The sequence below is a fragment of the Orcinus orca genome, chromosome 20 (genome assembly GCF_937001465.1).
Source record: "Orcinus orca chromosome 20, mOrcOrc1.1, whole genome shotgun sequence".
NCBI classification, from domain to species: Eukaryota; Metazoa; Chordata; class Mammalia; order Artiodactyla; family Delphinidae; genus Orcinus; species Orcinus orca.
This window is the reverse complement of record NC_064578.1, coordinates 49982605-50006941: the sequence shown is the minus strand read 5'-3', so window position 1 is coordinate 50006941 and position 24337 is coordinate 49982605. Positions and strand designations below refer to the sequence as shown.

The 24337-nt window shown below is 57.6% G+C and overlaps 1 protein-coding gene across 1 annotated transcript; it reads right to left on the bottom strand.

Annotated features, from left to right (window-relative positions):
- Positions 1-106: 106 nt before the first annotated feature.
- On the bottom strand, positions 107-23978 carry PPP5C (protein phosphatase 5 catalytic subunit). The gene is made up of 13 exons (XM_004271140.4): positions 23766-23978; positions 17327-17568; positions 9917-10064; positions 9105-9226; positions 6155-6220; positions 5735-5833; positions 4715-4820; positions 3184-3326; positions 2992-3079; positions 2074-2114; positions 1801-1979; positions 813-894; positions 107-630 (listed from the first exon to the last, which is right to left on the bottom strand). Exons 1-13 carry the CDS (start codon positions 23884-23886, stop codon positions 568-570), a joined length of 1500 nt encoding a protein of 499 aa, XP_004271188.2. The 5' UTR covers positions 23887-23978; the 3' UTR covers positions 107-567.
- Positions 23979-24337: the final 359 nt, after the last annotated feature.

Here is a 24337-nt window from a genome sequence, read left to right as displayed (position 1 = left end):
TCCAGCTCCAGGGTGCCCCAGGGAGATGAGAGATGAGGGGACAGGACTTTATGAAGCGGTCACCCCCATCCCAGCAGCTCCCGAGGCTCCACCATCGGAGACAAGCTGACTTACAATAATGACTTTATTTTAACATAATTAATTACAGACATAAAAGAGCCGGGAAGGGGGTGAGCCCCAGCCTAGCCCCGCCCTGGGGCTGCCAGGAGCGGGTGAGGTGCAGGTGAGGCCTCCCTGATGACCCTCCTTCCAGGGGTCTTCCCATGGCAGGGACCTATTGCTTTAGCAGGGGAGGGGCCACGCAAGCAAGGGGGCGGGGAAGCCTCTGGGCCCCGCCCCCCCCCAGCAGTGCTGGCCTCCCTCCAGAATGCCGGCTCGGTGCCCCACCCTCCGCCTCTCCACCTCCTTCTTCTTTGTCCAGGGAGCAGACCATCTGGCCAGCCCCCCACCCCCTCTGCAAACCTAAAGGGGAATAAATACAAACTTTACAAAGTAAAAGGGGGTTCCAACGTTGCCCTGGGCCGGGCCTGGGGTCGGATGGGGAGCAGGGCCCCTGCCACGTGGGCCTCACATCATCCCTAACTGCAGCAGCGTGCTGGCATAGGCCATGGGCTTGACGTCGGGATGAGGCTGAGAAACCAGAGGCACACAGGTTAGACACAGACAGAAATGGGCCGGCGCGTGGAGGAGGGTCTTCTGAGCACCAGATGCAGAAACCAGCCCTACCCCTGAGAGCCGTTATGCACTCGTAAGAGCCTCTTCCCCCCGGGGCCCAGGCCAGGGAGAGCAGGGGACCCAAGGGGGTGACTCACCACTGCTGTGAACTGGTGGAACTGGGGCCGCAGGTCAGAGCCCCGGAGGTGGATGTAGGCAGCTTTGTTCCCCATCTGGTCGCTGCGGGGACAAGGGCAGAAGGGCCGGTGTGGTCCATCAGAGGCTGGGTGGGCCTGGGGCATCAAGGAGGAGGCGGGGCAGGGAGAGGGAGGGAGAAGACCCCTGGACAGAGTCAAGGACACAGACGGACAGAGGCTCACCAGGCAAGAGAGAGGAATCCAGGTGAAGAGGGGCCCAGGGGGCCGAGGCAGGAGGCGTGGGGATGAGGGGGAGAGAGGGCCACGTGGGAGCCGGGGGCGGGGAGGAGAGGGCCCAGGGAGCAGGGCCGGCAGAGGGCCTTCCTGACAGGATGGGCAGAGGGCACGGGCAGCCCCACAGAGGCAGGACTCTTGCCAAAACCTGGTCTCCAGGCTGACCATGCCCCGGCTCTAGTCAACAGGAAACACAGGGGACAGAGGAACGTGGTGTCCGGCCACCCGGGGATGGAACGGCCAGAGCACAAGAGACTCTGGTTTCTTCAACCAAAAACCAGCAAGGGGGAGGGCAAGAAGAACAGGCAACTCGAAGATCAGGAGACTGAAAACGTGGCCCTTGTTTGGGTCCTGCTTGGAAGAAATCGACTAAAATGAGACGTTGATGAGAGACGTGGGGAAATGGAACTCTGGCTGGGTTCAGGTGACCTCTTTAGAAGGTGTGACAGTGGTATCACAATTACACACAGAAAAGAAGACTTCCTTCTTTCAGAAATATACTAGGGCAACAACGGGTAGAAGCGAGAATGCCTGGGGTTTGCTTTACAATAGCCCACGGTAGGGGTGGTGAGAGCTGGTAACTGTTGAACCTGGGTGACAGGTACGTGGGCGTTCATCATACTATTTTATCTACTCTTATGTATCCTTGGAATTTTCTATCACAAAAAGTTAAAAAAAGAAAACCACCAGATGGGTGGGGCAGGTGGGGACGTACCAGTAGTTGGGGGCAGAGAAGACGGTGACGCAGCGCCCGCCGTGCGCCACCTCATAGCCCTCGGCCTTGACCTCATGGCTACGGATGATGTAGTCCAGGTTGTTCTCCTCCAGGAAGGCCTTGGTGACGTCGGGCCCGAACTGGCAACTCACACCCCGCTTGCTGACCGAGCGCCCGTTCTGGGGAGACAGGGAGCTCAGGGTGCCTGCTGCTCCAACCCGCCCGCTCTGCCCACAGCCCGCACCTGCTGGCCACGGCCCCGGGCAGACTGACCTGCGGCTGAGGGTCCGACCAGAGCAGGTCGCACATGGGACCTGGAAGGGAGCAGAGGGGAGCGTCGGGGCCTGACGGAGGGCAGGGGAGGGGCCGTCCGCCGCGGGGCAGGCGTGGGGCACGTGAGACAGGACTCTGAGCCGCTGCTCGCCTCCCCGCTGACCTTCCCCCGGGACCAGACCCCATTCAATCCATTAGGGCCCCAAAGCTGGAGGGAGCGTTTCTTTGTTGTTGTTTTTTTTTAGCCGCACCACGCAGCATGCAGGATCATAGTTCCCCCACCAGGGATGCAACCCGAGCCCCCTACAGTGGAGCGCGGAGTCCCAACCACTGGACCGCCCTGAGGCCAGGGAAGTCCCTGGAGGGAGCTTTTAACACTGCAGTTCTGACCAGGTCCCTCTGTTGCTCAAGCCTCTGTGGCTCCCACTGCCCTAGGAACAAAGACCAAGCTCTTCACCCGGACCTGTGAGGCCGGACAGGGTCTGGCCTCACCAGCCCCTCCGCGCCCCGCGCTTGCCCGGCCACACTCCTGCGAGAAGGCACCTCCTCCTCCTGCCCTGTCGGTGTTCGCGTGGTGTCCCCAGGAGGCCCTCCCACGGCCCGCTACCTCACCACTCCACACACACCCTCTCCCCACAGCTGTGTGTGGCTAACACTCTGCTGTCTGTCCCCATCACATCACTCCAGGGGCAGCAGGTGAACTCACAAATAAATAAATAAATGACCGCCGTGTGCTGCGGACACTCATGCTCCCCGGCCAGCACTGCCTCACGAGGGAGGTGCACTGACCCAAGTTACAGGTCAGGAAACTGAGGCTCAGCCTTGCTGTCTCTTGCCGAGGGCGCAAAGCCCATCGGGGCAGGGCTGGAGCCCCCGAGCCCCAGGAGGGAGGGGCTGTCCCCAGCCTTCCCCAGTCACCTGAATCTGGGGGCTGCCGACTCCGCTCGATCTTCCTGATGTCGTCCAGGGTGACGCCGTCTTCACTGAACAAGCCCCCGTGCATGATCTGGGGTTCAGGTGCGAACAGCAGTGTGAGGGCAGGGGCCAGCCACACCTCAACCCTCTGACTCGCTGCACCTCATAGCGGCGGCGGGGGCGGGCCTGCCTCACCAGCACTTTGCCATTGATACACTGGGCCAGCGGGAGCCACTCGAACACCTCGCTGAAGAGCTCGTACATCTGGGCTGTGTACTTGGCCTTCACCTCACCCTCAAAGCCGTAGATCTGGTTCATGTTGTCCGTCTCATGGTTGCCTGGCCGACAGCAGGACAAAGAGAAACCTCAGCACCGCTGGGTGCCCTCTGGTTCAGACCCCGGCCAAGGCTGAGGACAGCCTGGTGGCCCCAAGCCAATGGCATCCACACAGCAGCTCACTGGTCCCTCCCAGAAACCCGGCCCCTTTCTAGAGGGGCAAACGGGCTGAGAAGGCACATGGCCACAAGGCCCAGGCCTGCACTGATCATCACGGAGTGGGTGAGGCCTGGGTTCAGCCCTGGCCCCGATCCCAAGTGACCAGAGGCCTGTCCCTTGCCCCTGTGAGCCTTGGGCTCCTTCTTGAAGGACTTGCCGTACGTTTTGGGCAGGAAGTACCAAGGAGGGGGAGGTATTGACAAAGAAGAGGCCCCCTGCAGAATGCCTGCTGTGGGCCAGCCCCACGCCGTGCTTTTATCTTCCCACCCGCAATCTCATTCCTCCCTCCCGGGGCTTGGGGGAGACAAGGAAGCTGCCAGGCCCCCACGGCTGCAGCAGGCGCTCATCGAGCATCTGCCACATGCCAGGTCCTGCTGCAAGAACCCCCTGAACCTGGCTGTGAACCTGCCCGCTGTCAGCACTCGTGCCCCCAGGAGCCCCCAACCCAGCCCGCTGCCCTCACTTCCTCCTGGTTCTCCCCCTCTCCTGGCTGCACCTTCCGCTCACCGCCCCACCTCTCAGCGGGCAGGTCCTCCGCCGGCGGCCCTCACTCCCTGGTGAGCTCATCCTGCCCAATACCACATGTACGCTGAGGAACCCACACTTTACAGCCCCCGGGTGCCCCCAGACATCTCTCAGTCTCACAGCCACATCCAGAGCCAAGCTCCCCATCTTCCAGCCTACATCCTGCTCTTCCTGTCCCCGCATCTGTCAGTGGCAGCCACAGCCCTCCAGATGCTCCAGTCAAAACCTTGGAGTACCCCCTTTGACCCCTTCTTTCTCTCACACCCTCATCCAGCCCACTGGCAAACACTCTGGGTTCTACTTTGAAAAGTGCGCCCCAATCCAACCACTGTTCCCACCCGGGTCCAGCCGCCACCAGTCTCCCTGCTCCCACTCTCAGCCCTTGGTTTGTTCCCCACACGGAGGCCCAAGGGATCCTCTCAACACCAGAGAGAGCCCCTGACCCTCCTCTGCTCAGAGCCCTCCCATGACCAAGTCCTCACCAGGGCCCACAGAGCTCCATTAACGTGATGCCACTGCACAGTGCACAACCTGCCCAACCTTACAGGGCAGGCCCGTGCATGATCTCAGTGAAGACACAAAACAAACACACCTGCAACCGGTATCCCCACTTCTTAGATAAGCAGCAGGAGGCTCACAGAGGAAAAAGCGAGGGCTCTGCCCAGGTCCCCACACTGACCCCAGACCCTGCTGCCTTCCAGCTCACCTCGAAGTAGGTGAAAGTGATCAGGGTACAGGAGCTTAAAGCCGAAAAGGGTGAGGATCACTTCTACGGAGAAGGAGCCGCGGTCCACGAAGTCGCCATTAAATATCTGCTCTGCTAAGGAAAACAAGGGTGGGGGGGACTGCTCCCTCCTCAGCCCCTCCACCCCGGCTCCTGTCGGCACTGCCCTGGGGTCGAGAACGCCAGCAGGGCTTGGGGCATCTGGGCTTTCGTCTCTCCTCACTGCATAGGTCTGGCCCAGCAGCTTGGCCTCTCCGAGCCTCGGGATGGTACTAAGATCTCCAACCTCGTCTGCTCCTCAGGGAAACTGATGGCAGGGGGGAGACCCCAGGTGGTCAGCCGGCTTCAGCTCTCCCCCCAGTATAGGCCCAAAGCCATAGGGCAAATGGGACACAGGCCCTCCCAGCCGACACTGCACAGGCCTGGTAGCCCCACCCAGTGGCCATTCATCAGGCAGTTATAACACGAGCAAATACTTATTCAGCATGGACCGTGGGCCACTGAGCACGTCACAGGTGTTAACACACTATTCCTCTCAGTAGCCCGATGAGGGAAGCCCACTTTACCACTATCTCTTCTCCCCATTTTACAAACGAGGAACCCGAGGAACTGCGAGGTGAAGTGACCTGCCACAGCCATAGCTGGAAAACGGCACAACCAAGAGGGAAGCCAGGTGTGGGCTGGGCCAGGCGCCCCACGTATATGCTCTTGTAACACACACATCCAGGCCTCTTTCACGCCGGGGGAGAAGCTGGGGCTCGGACACACTGGCCACCTGCCCAGGTCACACAGCAGGCGGGGACTGGCCCTGACCGGTCTGGCCCCAGAGCCCGGAGCGCAAGGCCGCCAGCCGCTCCGCCCCCGCTCAGTGCCAGAGCAAGCACTCAGGCCTCTCCCTCCTCAGGCTCACGCCTGTTTCCCAGGCAGGGGGTCCTCTCCCTCCTGCACCCCATACCCGGGAGGCGGGGCAGGGGAGGGGCCTGCCCTTCCGAGGAAGGATACGTAGGGGTTGGTGTCCGAGGGTAAACCGTTGAGCTCAAATATGTTGAGGAGGTCATAGAACTGGCCGTGGGTGTCCCCGCACACTGTAATCTTCTCTGTCTGGAAGAAAAGAGGCCACCGGAGAGGGAGGGGCCCAGAGAGAGATGTGGGGAGGGGGGAGGAGCGAGGGGAGGGGGGAGAGGTCACAGCAGACCGAGAAGAACCGTGCAGAACACACAGGCGTAAGGCACAGAAATGAAGAGGGGAGGAGAGAGACAGCCAGGAGGAGAGAGACAGGGTGGGTGAGGAGGGCAGACGTCAGGGAGAGAGAAGGCAGACCAAGCCCGGTGGGTCTGTGAGTTTCTGAGCTCCGTGGCCCCTCCCCAGCCAGGGAGCCACCCGCCCCGGCCCGCCTGCCCGCACACTGCCCCCAGCGCGCACCTCTTTGAGCGTGGTCTCCACGAGTGTGCTCAGCTTGGAGAGGACCTCTTTGACCTGTACCAGAATCTGGAAGGCAGGGCAGGCTGTGAGTGGGGCCAGCTGGAGGGCCTGCCGCCCACCCCAGCCCCAGAGAAACTGTACTGGCCAGGAGACGCTGCTGGGCTGAGGGTGAGGGAGAGGCAGGGAGGGGAGAGGAGAGGAAGGGGCAGGGGAGGCCTGGCTGCGCAGGTGCTGGCCGGGAACAGAGGCGGCCCCCAAGCTGTGACCCGAGTGTCCCATGCGGTATTTAAACATCAGGATTATTTCATGGGAAAACCTAGATTCTTGGTTTCTCTTAAAACAATCAGCATGGATGGACCTAGAGACTGTCATACAGAGTGAAGTCAGTCAGAAAGAGAAAAATAAATACCGTATGCTAACACATATATATGGAATCTAAAAAAAAAAAATTGGTTCTGAAGAACCTAGGGGCAGGACAGGAATAAAGATGCAGACATAGAGAAGGGACCTGAGGACACGGAGAGGGGGAAGGGTAAGCTGGGACGAAGCGAGAGAGTGGCATGGACATATATACACTACCAAATGTAAAATAGATAGCTAGTGGGAAGCAGCCGCATAGCACAGGGAGATCAGCTACGTGCTTTGTGACCACCTTAGAGGGGTGGGATAGGGAGGGTGGGAGGGAGACGCAAGAGGGAGGAGATATGGGGATATATGTATATGTATAGCTGATTCACTTTGTTATAAAGCAGAAACTAACACACCATTGTAAAGCAATGACACTCCAATAAAGATGTTAAAAAAAAAAAACAAAAACAATCAGCATCATGAAGAAACACACAGGATGAAGCCAGATGTGGAACATTTTATAAAACAACTGGCTTGGAAACGTCTAAATGTCAATGTCACGAAAATCTCCCACAAAGGCTTGAGACTGCTCTAGATGAAAAAAAGGTTAAAAAGGCAGGTCATATGCAGTAACTGATCCTTCAGTGGATTCTGGATTTTATTTTATATTTTATTATTATTATTTTTGGCCACACCACACAGCTTGTGGGATTCTTAGCTCCCCAACCAGGGATTGAACACAGGTCCTCGGCAGTGAAAGCACAGAGTCCTAACCACTGGACTGCCAGGGAATTCCCCGGATTTTGGATTTTTTTTTTTTTTTTTTTTTTTAAAAAAACAGCTAAAAAGAATGTCTGGGGGGAAAAACTGGGGAAAATTAAAATATTTGTCTAGAAACACAGAGTATTAGTTCTTTCAGATTGAAGATGACCTTGACAATGTCATGTACACCTGACAGTGTTTGCAAATCTTATGGACAGGCTGTGGACTGTTTGCATTAGTCAGTATTATTGTATTGGTACTAAATTACTAAGGTGGGATGACTAAATCATAGTCACGTAGGAGAATGTCCTGTTTTTAGGGGATACAGATTATGATGCAACTTATTCTCAAATGGTCCAGGAAAAAGAAGAAAGTGTATGTGTATATACACACCCATATACATAGAAAGATGAAGTGTGAATGTGTCAAAACGTTAACGGTGAACCTAGGTGTGAAAGGGGTATGATGTTAACCACACTGTTCTTTTGACTCTTCTGTAGGCTTGACAATTTTCTAAATACAAAGCTGAGAAAACAGAGTGTTAAAGAGAAGAGGAGGGAATTCCTTGGTGGTCCAGTGGTTAGGACTTGGCACTTTCACTGCCAGGGCCTGGGTTCAATCCCTGGTCGGGGAATTAAGAATCCCACAAGTTATGAATCCCACAAGCTGCACAGCAGGGCCTGGAAAAAAAAAAAAAAAGTAGGAGATGTCCACTTCAGGTCAGAATGTAAAGAGTTTGTGCAAGACTGTCATTCTTGCCCTAATGACGAGAACAAGCCAAAAAAAAAACAAAAACAGAGGAACAAACAAAAAACCCCCTGAAACAGCTGAGAGCAAGGACACAAAGAAACCTAAATTAATCAAACTGCAGGCAGTAACGGTGAGAAACCCTTCCCTGGGAGAAAGGGACCATGACTGCATCCCTCTTGGCAGCGCGCCAGGAGGGCAAGACCCTTCAAGGCTGAGGGGAAGCCAGCAGAACCCTCGTGCCTGCGTGGGCTGGCATTACAGAGCCCTGAGGGGCCCCGCCGCAGGCCTCCACCCTCGCCCTCGGATTCTCTCCCACAGCCACCCAGAAGGCGAGGCGCAAGGCGGCGTGGTGGAGAGAGGCCATCTGAGGCACAAAAGTGGGGGTGAGACTGGAAGGCAGAGAACTCCCCAGCCACCCCATCTTGGCAGCGGGGCTGAAAATCAGAGCGCTTTCCTCCAGTTCCAAAAGCTGGAGACTTCACAGCATAAAGACATCCCTGGGATTTTGCCAGGGCTAAGATCCCAAGCCCTGCTGACGGGAGAGTCCTGATTCCACTCTGAAGACACCTGAAACCGGCGGTGAACTAAGTCCAATAAGACCTGCCCCTGAACTGCAAATGAGATGGACACAGACCCTCACAATAGCAGCCCGACAGAATCAGGTCCTGCCGTTTCCTGAAGGAAAGTTTTGTCTCAGTCGCTACTACTCTTTTACACAAGATGTCTGGCATACAATAAAAAATTATAAGACGCAGAGAGCACACAACGGAAGCAGACCCAGAGATGGTGGAACATCCAGACAGAGACTTTAAAATAACTATGAAAAAAATGTGTTAAAGGATCTAGCAGAAAAGGTAAATGACATGCATGAACATATGGGGCAGAGAGATGAAAGCTATTGAAAAAAATAACCCAATGGAAATGCTAGAAATAAAGAATTCATTTGCAGGGTGCCAGGCACACCACGGGCTCAGCAAGTGTTCGCTGCCGGTACCACCCTTCTCCTCTCGCGCCCTGTGATGGGGTTCAGGCCCGGCTGTGATGCTATCCTGGGGTCACAGGCACGTTCAGCCCTCGACAGGGGCGTTACCTGGTAGGCGCATTTCCGGTGCAGTTTCTTCTGGTCCTTGTACCACTGCATGAGCTCTTTCATGAAAGTGATTGTCACTTTGCCGTCCTCAAGCTTGGGTCCGCTGTACTCATCCTCGATGGCTGGTGTGTGAATGGGGGGATGAGAGTCAGTGGCCATGGCCACTGTGAGGGTGGGAAGTGGGGCCTGGCTCCCAGGCACGGGGCAGACGGCGCTGGACACACAGGTTGAGAGGGGCATGGAGTGAGAGAAGATGCCACTCCCCGGCCAGGTCCTCTCATGGCCCGCTCCTTCCGTTCAGGTCAGCTCAAAGGCCCTCTCCTCGACTGGACTTGATATCACTTGACACTGTTAACTGACTAGTCAATCCTCTCTCCCCACTAGGACACCAGCTCCAGGAGGGCAGGGGCTGTTTTGTTCTCAGCTGTGTCCCCAGTGCCTAGAACAGTGGCACCTATTAGGTGCCCAATAACCATCTGTGGAATGAATGACAGACTCAGCTGAGCGCCCAGAGGACCTACGGACAAACCAGACACAGGAGGCCCGTGACGGGTGAATGCAACTGTGGAGGGCAGGGTGGGTGGTACAGCAGGGAAGCTCGCCCGAATCCGGAACCTCCAGACCCAGCTCTGGACTGTGGAGTCCCCAGAAGCGCAGGCGAAGGAGCAACAGACAGCGTGTGGGGACGGGCACCAGAGGCACCACTGAGCCCCATCCCCCCTGCGCCCCAGCATGCACTGGGAATGGAGGGCTCAGGCAAAGACGAGGAATGCTCTGGGCCGGGCACAGCGGGGCACCCAGGCCTGACTCACTCATGCTCTCGATGTCGAGTGAGTCCACGACGGAGCGCTTGTGCTCGTCACCTGCGATGGCCCGCTCGAAGGCCTTCTGCTTCACGATCTTGTTGCATTCCTGGTATTTCATCTTGGCATCCTTGTCGTGGGGCTTCACCTTCACCACCTGGGTGCGTGGGTGGGTGAGAGGGGAGGGAAGGAAAGAGGCATCAACACCCAGGCCGGGGTCGGGGCCATAGGGAGACAGGGACGCCGCGGCTGCCCTCGGCCTGCCTGGCCCGGGGCTTCACGACTGCTGAGCAGAGCACCCGTGCCGGGTGCACTAGGGGTGCAAGCCTGGGCTCGCTTCGCCTCTGGCCCTCAGCTTCTGCATCCCCAAACTGGGCCTGACAGAGCTGCCCACACAGGGCTGCCGGGTGGGTAAACGTGCCAACCCACGCAGATGCTCTTCATAAATCTTAGCTCTGACCATCATCAGAATAAAACTGGCCCCACTACAGCTTCCTCATTGGAATCAGAGCGGGCTGAGGTGCACTTTACTGATACCGTTACAGTCAATACCAAAGAGGGTGGGATTGACAGGAAAGGGTGGGCCGGATCCAAAGTCATAATTTACAGCCCAGACTCATCTGAAGAGGCAATGACTTGCTGGATAACCCGGACTCGCTGAGCCTAAGTTTTCTCATCTGCAAGATGGGGGAGATGACAGGCTCCACCTGCCAGGGCTGCTGGGGGTGATACACAGGGCCTGGCATGCAGCCTGGGCTCTGTGGGCAGCAGCGGGCACCTCGTGGTGACGTGGCCCTTGTTCAACCTTGGGCTCTGGGGAGACCCAGGACAAGTGAGTTCCCTCAGTTTCCTCCTGTGTAAGGTAGAGGTGACAGTGTGTCTACCCTGGGGGCTGGGAGGACTAAACAAGTGAACACTTGTGAAGTGTGTGCAGCGGTGCCAGGCGTGAGTCAAGTCCACATTAGCGTAGGCTGCTCTTCAATGCCCCCTCTCGTGGGCGGCTGCATTCATTAAATGAGATCGTATGGAGGAAGCGGCGGGCATACGGCTTTGGGACACACTTAGCTCTCAGGAGAAGGAGCCTGTCCTCTCCGCTCTCCTTACCTTCTACCCCGCTTCCTAAAAGCTCTGATCCTCCAAGCTGAGAGGCAGGCAGGGCTGCATTCAGATCCCAGCTCTGCTACTTACTTGCTGGGTGACCCTGGGCAAGTGAATTCACCCCTCGGAGCCTCAGTTTAGTTATCTGTAACTGTTCCTGTAACTATTAGTGGACCCTGCCTGACCTGCGCACCCTGTTGGCCTCCCCAGGAGCGGACTCCCACAGCTCCTGTGCCGGGGGGGCCGAAAGGGGTGTGCCAGGGCTGGCCCTCAAGGGCAGGGATGCCCCCCGGTTGGAAAGCCTGGCAGAGTGAGTCAGAAGCCTGGGAAAAGGCATCTGCTAATAACCCCTGAGGGTCAGTGTGGCTCACGCCCCTGAGAATGGGTGTGCAGGCCAGGAGCGGGGGCAGGAAGCTGGTTCGGGGCAGGCTAAGGCTAGGGCACCCTGCCAGGCAGCTCCACCCAGGGTAGGGGTGCAGTGCGAGGCTTGGGAGAAAGGCAGCACCAGACCTTCCCTGGAGTCCTCCCCACCAAGGAGACCTTACGAGTCCACACCGCAGAACGAAGTCCCAACCACCACTGGGCCTGGCCCACAGGCCCGCCCACCCCTCCACGTTCTCTGTTTGCCCAGCACTACCAGCCAGACCCAACTCCCAAGTCCCCAAGCAGCAGCTCCTTCTCAACTCCAGGCCTCGTACAGGCTGCCCCTGGCCCAGAGCACCTCATTTCTACCTCCAGCGACTTTCTAGCCCCTCCTCCTCCTCCAGGTCTCAGCTCCCCTTTCCCCTCTCCCCCAGGCTGGGTCAGGCACCCCCTCTGGGCTCACACAAGGCCCTGGGCTCCCCCCGCCCGCCCCAGCCCGGAGCACTGCTGGAGATGGGTCTGCCTCCCCACTGCAAGGCGGCCATGGCCACGAGGGCAGGGCTGAGGCCGAGTCCCAGCTGTGAACGAATGCCCGGAGTGGATGGATGCCCCACTAAGCATTCCCTCTGAGCCACTACCCTGTTCGCAGACAGCTCAGAGGCTGGGGTGCGGGATGCAGGCAAACGCCGACGACCCCGGGAACAGAGGGGCGGGAGCAGCGACAGCAGCAGCGGCACTGGGACACAGCTAAGTGTTCGAACGCTCACCACGCGGCTGATGTGAGCAATTACCTTGCTCACTGTATCCTAGAGCAGCTCTATGTGATGTTATCACATCTCCACTTGACAGATTAGGAAACTGAGGCCCAGAGAGGTGAGGTCACTGACCCGAGAAGCCAGGATTCAGCTCTCTCGCTGCTTGAGATCCTGCTCCCCCAGCACGCTGGGATGTGCTCCCCTCCCTACCGCTGCCACCGTCCCCACGGTGCCCTGCGCGGCCTCCAGGGAGACACCGTCGTGGTCATGAGTGCAGGCTCTGGGGCCAGGCCTCCAGGGTCTGCATCCAGGCCTTGCAGGGCAGGCAGCCCTACCTCTCCAGCCTCCCTCAGCTTCTAGAAAGCGAGGGAGGCTGGAGAGGTGGAGGGTGGCTGTGAGAATTTAACATCAGGCCGATCACAGGGCCCAGCAGCGAGCGAGCGCCTGTGCCAGGGCCTGGGGCTGCTGCGACTGCTACTATAACTGGCTGCCTGGCTGGGAAAGGGAAGTGACCCTGCCAGGCTCCCGCTCCTGGAAGCGGGAAGGTCGTTTGCTCCAGGTTAGAGGGGCCTAGTGGGTCCCAAGGCCTGTTGGGTCAGAAGCGAATGCTGGACTTTTCTTTAAAAAGTGGGATCTGGGGGCTTCCCTGGTGGCGCAGTGGTTGAGAGTCCGCCTGCTGATGCAGGGGACACAAGTCCGTGCCCCGGTCCGGGAAGATCCCACATGCCGTGGAGTGGCTGGGCCCGTAAGCCATGGCCGCTGAGCCTGTGCGTCTGGAGCCTATGCTCCGCAACGGGAGAGGCCACAACAGTGAGAGGCCCGCGTACCGCAAAAAAAAAAAAAAAAAAAAAAAGTGGGATCTGGGTTGTATCCATGTCAGTATCCAGATTCTGATAGTGATGCCAGATACGTCACTGGGGAAAACTGGGAGAGTGGGATCTCTGTATTACCTCTTACGGCTGCGTGTGAAGCTACAACGTTCTCAAAATAAAAAGCTGCTTTTAAAAAGTGGTATTTTCAGCTGGGAGTATTCACAGGCAGTAACTACAACGACTCGAATCAATGAAATGATAACACAGGCTTGTGATCCCCACGTGAAGCCACGGGGGCTGCGCGTGTTTGGGAATTGGGAACTCTTCGGATTTTAGAAAGGTGACACAGTGCACCCGCGTGCTGTATGTTACAGGACACCTCCAGCAAGTCCGGGTGGCACCTGGTAACCACACACACTCCCGTTTCTGCAGTGAAACTTCTAGTCGCACTACATGGGGGCAAACAAGACCATCAACGGCCTATCGGTTCAGATCAGATTTTGCCACCAAACGAGTTGCCCAAACTTACCAGACTATTTTTCACAACGGCTCGGGTTTACAACTGAGGTGAAGGAGGACTGCAGTCTGGGAGCCAAAGCTCACTTCAGGGGACCCACGTGACAATGGGTTGTGGGCCATTATGACTATTTCCAATGTAGAGGTGATGGGATGCAGCCCAGAGAGAGGCCACGCCTGCCAGTGGCACATGGGCAACCAAGGAAGCCAGGGGTCTGGGGGAGGCAGTGGGAAGCAGGACACTAGGGTTTTCACCCCATGGGTCGAGACCCTCCAGTGAATTCATCTAGGAGGTCACACCAACACTCCTTCCATAATAAATCAGAGTGAGACCATCGGAGCACGCTGCCCGAGCTAAGGGCGATGATTATGCCACCAAGTCTGGGACCAGGCTGTCCCTTCCTGGCTGCGGGACCTTGGGGCAGTGACGACTCTCTGGGCCTTGGTCTTCTCACCTGTAAATCAGGGATAGTAAGAGTCCCCACTGCGTAGGGTTGTCATGAAGATCACATGAGTTTTCACAGCACGAAGGTCACCAGCGCACCCGGCCCCTGAGAGCGCCGTGTCAGGTGTCAGCTGTGACCGTTCCTGTTACTATCATACGTCCACACCTTAGGGGAACGGGCGTTCGTACAGGCTAGCGAGGCAAAACGCACTGCTAACTGACTGTGCTGGGCTATGCTGTAAGAAGAAACCCAAATGCAAACCATATTACAAACCAAACCCCAAAAATCCCAGGAGAGGGTGAGGAGTGCTGAAGGAGTCCCCCAGATCCGGCCCGGGCCCGTGTGAGTCACCACCTGAGTTCCAGCCACAGACGGGAAAGAACACAGGCGGAATCTTCTGAGAAGAGGACCCAATAAGGGGGCGGGGAATCCTGGAGCCAGAGTCCCCCGGAAAGGATGAGCTTGGAGATGAGGGGCATTGGTGGGGGGATTCAACATGGACCCATGGAAAGGGGAGATCAGCTCCTGCCCTGGAGGGAGAGCAGAAGAGAGGTGCCCCCACGTCCCCGCCCCCTAACAAGGCCCTGTGCCTGCACACGGCCCTTCCTGGGGGCCGCAGCCTCTTCCCCAGACACCCCCAGGAGAAAGCGCACCCAGTACTGAGCAGGGGCAGGCCCTACTCTGAACGTACTACTCTTGCCGAATCCTCGCAAGGCCACTGAGGCAGGCTCTGCTGTTCTCTTCCGTTTACAGATGAGGACACTGAGGCCGAAGGTCCAAAGCTCTCAGAGATACACAGCTCATAGCCGGGCGTCCTGACCGCGGAGCCGGCGCCTCCAGCCCCTGCATGAGTGACCTTCAGAATTTGAGACTATGACTCACAGTAAGAAGTATATATTTTATCACACCTAATACGCATCCCTATTCACATAAATGAAAAATACTCTTTCACAAATATATACGTATTTCCTCCAAACAATGAACTGCTGTCTTCTTCTCTATTCTATTTGATGAAGACAGAAGTGCTGGTCTCAAACTGTTACACTGACTTCATGGCCCACTAACCATTACAAGCATGGACTATGGGTTCAAATCTCAGCCCTGCCACTTCGCTGCTGGGTGACCTTGGAGGAGGGACTTCCTCTCTCTAGACCTCTTTTTCCTTCTTGCAGAACGGATTGAACGCATTTTCCTTCTTGTAAAAAGCACGTCAAGAGCTCACAGCAGAGCTAGGCCCACAGTAAGTATGCAGGTGAGGAAACTGAGGCTGAGAAAGGAAGGGTCCTTCCCCCGAGGGCCCAGGCTGCTGTGAGACACAGCCTCAGGCTCTTCGTTTACCCACGGTCACATCTTGGTTCCGCCTCCGAGGATGCCATGACCTAAGAGGGGGCCTGGGCACATCCTCCGTGAAACTCCAGCACGTCCCAAGGTAGCCCTGGAGGCAGAGACTCGGGATGGGGAGCCACCCCAGGGCCCAGCCCTCTGCCCTGCGCCCAGAGTCGGATGAAACGTGTCAGAAAGGACGGCCTGCAGGCGGGCGGCTGGCCCAGGTGCGCAAGGATCTCAGGCTCGTGCAGGACCTCCCCAGGGCTGCTGGCAAAGCCCTCACAGGGAAATGGGCCGTGACTCAGCCCCCAGGGCATCCGCAAGGCCCGGGAGAAAACTCAGAGGCAGTATGCCCACAAGACGGCTGCAAGTGACCTCTCAGCCTCATGGAATATGCGGGGCGAGGCCCCAGTCTGGGCCAGAGCTGTGCCGCAGACCTGTGCTTGGGGTTCCTCTCATCTCCTGCCCCCTCCCATCTCCTCCAGGCCCCTCCCCCCATTTGGGGACCTGCAGGAAAGCCCTGTCCCCATCCAACCCCACCTGTCTTCCGAGTTACTCACTACAGAGCCCTCCAGCCCTATGATCTTTATGCACACCACTTCACCAGAGCCCAACAGCCGCCCAGGAGGTGGCCACTCCTCTTGTCACCACTCTCCAAATGAGGACGCCAAGGGACAAGGGAGAGGTTTGGCTGGGGAACGGCCTGGGAGCCCACGCTTGCAAGGGCTCTGTTCTGCTGCTCCTTCCTCCGTCCTCCTCCCGGGGGGTCACCCCAGCCCCCTCCTCCATTCCGCCCCTCAGTCTCTGAATTATCTCTTCCTTCAGGCCTCTGTCCGACCCTGACACAGGTGCCCCCGGCCCAGCGCCTGGCTGGAGCCTGCACTTGGCCTGACAGCCGCCCTCCTCTCCGGGCCAGCAGCCAGCCCCAACCGTCTACCCTGGCTCCCTCCAACTGCAGCCTGTGGCTCTCAGCCTCCCCTGCCGCCTCTCCCGACACAACAGAAGCTGCTCAGAGTGCGTGACGAATGCAATGAAAGGAGGGAGTGCCGGGTGCGTTGCGGGGACGGGGGCAGAGTGATCATTCATTCAACGAACACTAAGCCCCTGTTGGATGCCAAGCACCGTCCCAATGACCAGAATAAACAAAACCCCTGCTCTCGAGGAGCGACTCTCTCCAGTGGGGAAAGAGCGGGCCGGAGGGCTGGGCTGCCTGCGTTCAGATCCCAGCTCTGCCGTTCGCCTGCGCCTGCTGGTGGGCAGGGGACTTGAGCCTTCTGGGCCTCAGTCACCCCATCTGTACGATGGGAGTAATCACAGTTCCCACCTCACAGGGCTGCCTCATGAGTCCCTCAGCCAGCTGACGAGAAGGGTATCGAACATGCCTGGCCCGAAGGCGTGTGCTCTGGGAGTCCTTACCACTGTCGTTATCATCAGAGCAGTTACAGTGATGGGGTGGCAGATGAGCAAGTGAACTGGTGAATTCTTGCCATCCTCTAGGTCCCCTCCCTTGTCACCTCGTTAAAACACAGCCCCCGTCTGCTCCCTCTACTGCACGTCACCCTCGTCTATTTTCCCCCAGGCCCATATCCTCACCCGCAGCGATTCTGTGCGCCCCCACAACGACGGCTTTGCTTTTTGCCCTCCTCCGAATTATAAGCTCCACCAGAAGAGCCGTGTGCCTCTTGTTCACCAACAACAACAGCAACAATTATCATAATAGTTAATTATTACAGAACACTGACTACATGCTAGGGGCAGTTCTAAACACTTGGAAAGCAGAGGCTCATTTATTCTTCACGGCAACCCTGAGAGGTAGGTCTTACTGTCCTCCCATTTCACAGATGTGGGAAAGGAGGCACAGAGAGGCCAGGTAACTTGTCCCAGGTCACCAGGCGACGATGGCAGAGCTGGGCTACGAGCCCGGCTGGCATCTGTTGGATGAGCAAGCGGCAAGTAAACATGTGGATGGCCCCCTCATACCTTCCCCGTCTAGTCCAGCTGCACACACAGAGGCCGTCCTCCCCCAGCCTGCCCCCACCCGGCCCTCAGCACCCGCCCGGCTCAGAAGCTGGGAGCTGGCTCACCGCCCGAGGCCTGGCTCACCGTCTCATAGTCGCGCAGGGCGGCCCGGAACTTGCCCAATGCCATGTTGCTGGCGGCCCGGCGGTAGTAGCCCTTGATGTACTTCTTGTCCATCTCGATGGCCCGCGTGGCGTCGGCCAGCGCGTAGCCATAGCACTCAGTGCGCAGGTAGGCCAGGCTGCGGTTGCCATAGTAGATGGCATGGCTGGGGTTCAGCTCGATGGCCTGGCTGTAGAACTTGATCGCGTTCTCGTAGTCCTTGGCTGTGAAGATGGAGGAGGAGAAGCATGAGGCAAGGCTGCCACCGCCCAGCCAGAAGAGGCCCTGGGCTGGGTACTCGCCCAGTCCCCCAATTTACAAATGGGGAAACTGAGGGCCACAGCTGAGCTCAGAAACGTCTCTTCAGCCCACCCCCCTTCCCTGTCCTGACCTGTCCCACCCTAGCACAGGCCTTGTCTCCTCAGGCCCAAATCCCTAAGACCCCAAATCACTTCCACACACCCATCCACCCAACCATCACCCCGCAAGGCCCCAGGTGGACAATACTTCTTCCAGGACTTCAGGAGGGTCTTACTGAATGTTCCCCATGGCCCGGAGAGGATATGTTACTGAGTGCCAGACCTGGGCTGTGAACCAGCAAGTGTGAGTCTTCCCTGAGCCCCTTGGTTGTCCAGCCCCCCAAGCAAGTAAACAAGCCCAAAGAGGGGTTCTAGTAGGAGAATAGGAAGTGGGGAAGGAAAAGGAACCTACTTAGGTCTCAAGAAGGGGACACTTCAGCAGAGACCCAAAGGAAGCGACAAACCAGACCAGAGGAAGAGCATTCCCAACAGAAGGAACAGCAGGTGCAAAGGTCCTGGGGGGGCGGGGGAAGGGGTGAGAGAGCATTATGTTCCAGGACCAGCAAGAGGGTGGTGTGGCTGGGGTGGAGTGAGCTGGGGGAGGGCAGGATATGAGGGCAGGGAGGCTGGCAGGACAGATCCCAAAGACCACAGCCAGAGCTGGGTGTGGACATCAATGTTCTAAGTGTGGAGTGACAGGATGTGACATCTGGCCAAGGGGAAAGGTCAATTTTATTTGAAATGAGCTACGGCCATGCCTTGCACGTTACATCTCAGCCTGTGGAATCCTCACATCCCCACGGCATAAGCACCGTCTGGTGCTCACTTTACAGCAAGCCACAGAGGTCTTGTTCAAGGTCAAACACTCAGTCTGTATCTGCAGAGCTGTCTTGGGTCCTGCCCATATGGCCACTCAACAGGCAGGAGGCCGCAGCTAGGAGGTGTGCCCGAACTGCGGAGGCCATGACGTGCCAGGTGCCACATGGGGCTCTTGGTGCATGAGTCGCCTCACCGAACCCTCACGGCAACCCCGAGGACAGCTGCATTAGCCCCATTTTCCAGGCGTGGCTCTGGGAGGGAAACCCCAACACACAAAGTGGCAGGCAGGAACTGTGAGCCAGGCCAAAACCCAAATGCTCCCACTCTCATCCTCCGTACCAGGTGGCCTCTCAGCGGGAGCCTGGCATAGAGACAGGCACAGACACAGGGGCAGGTAGCCTGGGCCCAATTGCTGGCTCCACTCCTTACTAGCCGTGTGTCCTTGGGCAACTTATGTGCCCTCTCTGGTCTGAAGTTTCAGAGTCCTCCAGACACTGAGCCTAAAATGAAAATTCCTGCCCTAACTTCTACTACTCTTTTCTCCAGAGCCATCTGATAAACCATGGCTTTCCTTTGTTTGCTTATAATCCATCATCCCAATTTGAACCTAAGCCCCAAAAGGGCAGGGGCCCTGATTGTCTTACTTCTTTGAACCCTTGCCCTGTCTGAGGACACAGCAGCCCCCAGCCCTGCCCTCCTGGGGCTCACAGTCCAGTTGCGGGGTGGGAGTGACACAGCACACACAGATCCACCCCCAGGCAGTGATGACCCACAGTGTTTTACAACTGGGGCAACCCAGAGGGGATGCTGGAACTGAGACCTGGAGGAGGAGAAAGAGTGAGCCAGGTGAAAAGAATGGAAGAAGAGGATTCCAGGCTTCATGAATGGTTCCTGAATGAAGGCAGGAAGGAATGAAAGAAAGAGAAAGACAGGACACACCTACACTAGAGAAAGAAGCCAGGTGCTGGGAGATGCCAGGAACAATATAACAGCGATTCCTCCTGCAGGCTGACGTCTGGCAATCTTTCAAATGGCTCGGGTGTCACCTCCTTTGGGAAGCCTCCCTTGACACCCAGGCTGGATCAGGCACCTCTCCGGCTGCCTCGGCCCCTGGGCTCCCCTATGCCAGCCCTGCCCCCTCTGGGTAGGCACCGTTAGGTGATGGGTGTGTCCCCCAGGATGGTGAGCGCTGGAGGGCAGCCCAGGACTTCCCAGAAACACGCAAGGGCAGAAGCAGGCAGCCCAAGTCTGACTGACCCTCCCTGGAACACCAACACCTTCGAGGGCTCCTTCCAGCCTCCCGGCTGGGCTCCAAAGGCAGACTGGCCAGCGCTCTTGCCGGGCCGTTCGGCATGCGGTGGGGAGCCTGGTGCCTCGGAGCCGGACATCTGGCTCTGAGGATCCCGACCACGAGACCTTGGGCAGACAGCCTCCCCGCTCTCAGCCTCAGCTTGCTCATCTGAACTGCGGGAACCACAATCGGCCCTGCCTCATGGGCTGGTTGTGAGGGTGAAAGGAACTCCTGGCTGAAATGTGGCTACAGCAGAGAAAGAGGTCAGCAGAGACTTGTAAAAGAAGTGAATAAATGACCAAATGAAAGGAAGAAGAGACTAGAGCAAACAGGAGGGGCCTGTGCTTCGCACAGCCACCCAGTGGCACCAGATCCCAGCCCTGCTCTGTGTGCTCGACAAATATGAACGCATGTAATCCTCAAGAGAGGCCCCATTTTAGAGGACGAGACTGAGGCGCAGAGAAGTTAAGGTTTGCCCAGGGGCCACACAGCAGGCAAGAGGAAGAAACAAGATTTGAACCCAGGCAGCCTGAGCTCTTAAGCCTGTCTACAAACTCTTAGACTCAGAGGCCTCCTGGGGGGTCAAACAGAACCCCTCTCTTTTTACAGAAGGAGGTGGGGGGCAATGAGGCCCAGAAAGAGAGGAAGAGAGCTGAACGACATTGGGGATCAGGCTCTGCCCCACCAGGGCCTCTGGAACGGGCCTGAGTTCACAGAAGTGATCCAGCCATGCTGATGGGGGCGGGGGGCCTGGGGCCCCTCTTCTCCCACCATGTTGAGCCCCTGGGCCCCTCTTCTCCCACCATGTTGAGCCCCTGGGCCCCTCTTCTCCCACCATGTTGAGCCCCTGGGGCCCCTCTTCTCCCACCATGTTGAGCCCCTGGGGCCCCTCTTCTCCCACTGGGGCCAGGACGGCTCCAGGTGAGGCTGTGGCTAAGGACTCTGAACGTGGGTGCCAAGCACGTGGTGAGGAAGGGGGATATCCGGGCTATGCTGCTCACACACCCTGACCTTGGGCAAGCGGTTTCACTTCTCAGAGCCTCAGCTTCCTCTATAAACAAACAGGCCCGCTCCTACCTAGTACCTGGGGGAGGATTAAACAAAGTGGTGTACCTGGCCACCACGGGGGCTCAATTCAGGCGAGCTGTAATTATTCTTTTCATTGCTATTCCCCCAGCCCTGGAGACTGGGGCTCTGCGCCTGCAGCTGCCTGCCAAACAGCGAGGGACCTGGACCAGAAGGGGCATTCCCCTCCGTTCCAGCTCAGTGCCAGGACCGCTGGCTACCTGCCCAGTCTCAGGCCTCCTAAGAGCTCAGATCCCAGGTCCTGGAGGGCAAGGAGCCCTTCCCGACGGCCTACTGTTTCCCAGAATTCTTCCCTCGCCACAGCATCACCCCCATACTTGCTGCTCCTCTCGAGCCCCATTGCAGGAACAGCCCCACCTTCCACACCACCCCCAGCTGGAGACTGGACCCTGTCCTGGACACCTGATCCCTCCAGCCCCAAAGCCAGGCAGTCACCCTGTTCTGTCATGTCAGCCTCCGGAACATCCCTCAAATCTATTCTCTCACTTCCACCCCGAGAACACCTCTCTGCCCTGGTCTGGCCTTCACCCTCTCCTGCCCAGGTTCCTGCCCCAGCCTCCTCCCAGCTCTCCCAGCGTACGCCCCCTCCTGCCGCTCCCGAGGGGCCTTCCTGAAGCACAAACCCAATCCAGTCCTTCCCCACTCAGAACCATCCACGGCTCCTCGGGGTCCTCAAGTGGAAAGCTCGGGCTCCTGCCTGCAGCCTCACCATAAACTCCTCTGGCCTCTTACGCTCCAGCCCCACTCACTTCCTTGGTGCCAGGCTCACCTCAGGGCCTTTGTCATCCAGCTCTTCCTGCCTGGGGTTCCCTCCTCCCTCTCTCCAGGCGGCCGCTGTCATTCTCCCTCTGAAACATTTCTTGAGTCGATTTCTGTCTCTCCAGCCTAGCGGGCACCACCCCCCTCCCCACTCACCTGTCCACCATTCTAGTCTCCTTCCTGGTCTCCAGCCTTGCCCTTGGGTCCAGTCTCTACAAGGCCGCTGGGGGATCGCCTGCAAACGCGCTAATCAGACAGTGTTGCTCCTCTCTTCAAACCTTCCTTGGCTTCCTACCACCCTTGGGATCATGTCCCTGACCTGCCTCCAGGGCTCTACCTTCCAGCCTCACCTCTCACCAGCCCCACCTCCTTCTCGCTGCTCTGGCCTGACCTGACTTTCCCACTCTTAAAATCTGTTCGTGCTCCCACCAGAGGACAGCTCTCCACTAATGCTCTGGATTCCTCCCATGCCCCACCCCTCCTCCAGGGCTCTGCTGCTGTAGGTCTCCTCTCTCTCCTGCAAGATCAACTCTCTCTCTGTAGGACCATACTCTTAGTTTCTTCTACTCTTAAAAAAAAGCACCCTCCCCCCATTTCTCCACTCCCCCTCAGAACCAAAATTCTCAAAACGCTTGTCAACAATTGCTGTCTCCACTTCCTCATTTCCCATTCACTCTTCAGCGCCCTTCCCTCTGGCTACCATCGCTATCATCCCCTAGAAATTGCTCTGGTCAAGGCGACCACCAACATGTTATGGAGGCAAATCCAATGGTCAATGCTCGGTGCTCGCTTTGGCAGCATCCGACCTCAGGTAGAGCCCCTCCTTCTAGATGCACTCTCTTCTCTCAACTTTCCTGATTTTCCTTCCACCTCACTGACCACTCTTACTCAGCCTCTTCTGTCCTAAACATTAGAATCCCTTGAGGTTCCATACTAGGCCCCTTCTCTTCTGAGGTGACCTCATCCATTCCCAGGGTGTTCCAGTCCACCCATAGGCTGATCATACCCAAATCCCTCTCCAAAGACTTCCAGACTGGCCCGTCTACCTACTCAATGTCTCCTCTTGGATAGCAGAGTCAGATCCACACTAGTCTATGCAGTGACTTGTGACACCCTACATGAACTGGCCCCTGTCCTAAGCTTATCTTGTACCTGTTTCCCTGCTAACTCGTTAAATCTCCAGCCAAGCCAGCCAGTCTCTTTTCATTCCCGACCTCAGGGCCTTTGCACAGGCAGCTCCACCCACCTGGGACACTCCTTCCCAATTCTCTTTCTCAACTTAAATGCCTTTTCCTCAGTACGATCTTCCTTGACCGCCCTCTCTGAAGTACTAGCTTCTAACCCTTATTCTCTACTTCACACTATGTTGGGGTTTTTCCAAAGGACTCATCACAGCTTCTAAGTATTTTAATATTTATCTGTGTGTTTACTCAATGTCTGAGTCTTCTGCTAAATTACAAGCTATATAAGAGTAGGGCTACATCTGTCTCATCTACTGCTACATCCCTAATGTCGAGCTTGGTCCTTAGCACATAGCAGATGCTCAATAAACGTAATGAATGAATGAATGAATGGGTGCCCCCACACCTTTCTTTCCCAAGATCCTAAGTCATACTATTCTTGGGATTGCCTCACCTCTACTCCCAGAACCTCCTTTCTCCTGGTGTAACCCCAAATCTCCTACTTCCTTTCCCTCCCATCTAATGATCTATTCTCCACTCCCATGGTTTCCTGCTCTATTGGGACAGTTCCCCCCTCCCCCCCACTTGATGTCTCTCCACTTGGTAGCGCCATCACTGCTCCGCCCCATGTCACTACTTGGTAGCGCCCTCTTCAGGTCTCACCATAAGCTGGCACCTCTGGGGTCTCACATTTGGTAGTGCCCTCATTCCCGTCCCCCTCCCGTTTCATACTTGGAAGCGCCTTCCTCAGTCTCCCCACTTAGCACCCGCTCCGTACGCCACTTCTAGGTGTCACCCCTTCTCTCAGAAGGCCCCTCTGTCGCCCCTTGGTAGCGCCATCCTCGGCCTCCCCACGCCCAGTCACTTGGTAGTGCCTGCCCCGCGCCCAGGCTGGCGCTCCTCGTTGCCATGGTTCCGCGCGGGCCCGGCACCCCTTGACCTGGGCCGCTCTCCACCCTCCTTCGCTCCCTCCAGGGCGGGCGTACCTTTGAAGTAGTCGTTGGCCTGCGTCTTGAGCTCCTCTGCCCGCTTCAGAGCGCCATCAGCCGGGGGCTCGTCCCGGGGGGGCTCAGCACACTCAGTCCGCTCGCCCTCCGCCATCGCCATGCCGCAAAGCGACCCCCCACCCTGGCAACCGCGGCCAGCGGCACCCGGCCGAATCGTCGCGAAGGAGTGCCGAGTTGCCGCTGCCGCTGCCGCACAAGTGTCGTAAAGCGCGGGCCCTGAAGGCTCCCTTCGCGCGCCTGCGCAGGGCGCTTTAGCCATAGAGCGCGCGGAGAAGGTGACCAGAGGGCCCCCTGACGGCGCCCTTCCTAGCATGAGCCAATGGGGAAGGCGAAAAGGGGCGCGCGGGCAAAAAAGGCCCGGCGTGGCCCCGTCTCCCAAAGTTCCATGTTCTGAGCCGCAGAAGTTTCTCGGGGTCTTAAAGTGGGATTTCCCTGCCGTCTTCTCCCGTTGGTAGGTGGGTTGCGAATGCTGCTGGTGGGTGTGGCTTTTCTGCGAGGCACCACCATGCCCAACGCGGAACCGGAGCCGGGGGTCAAGCCCTTCTGTCAGT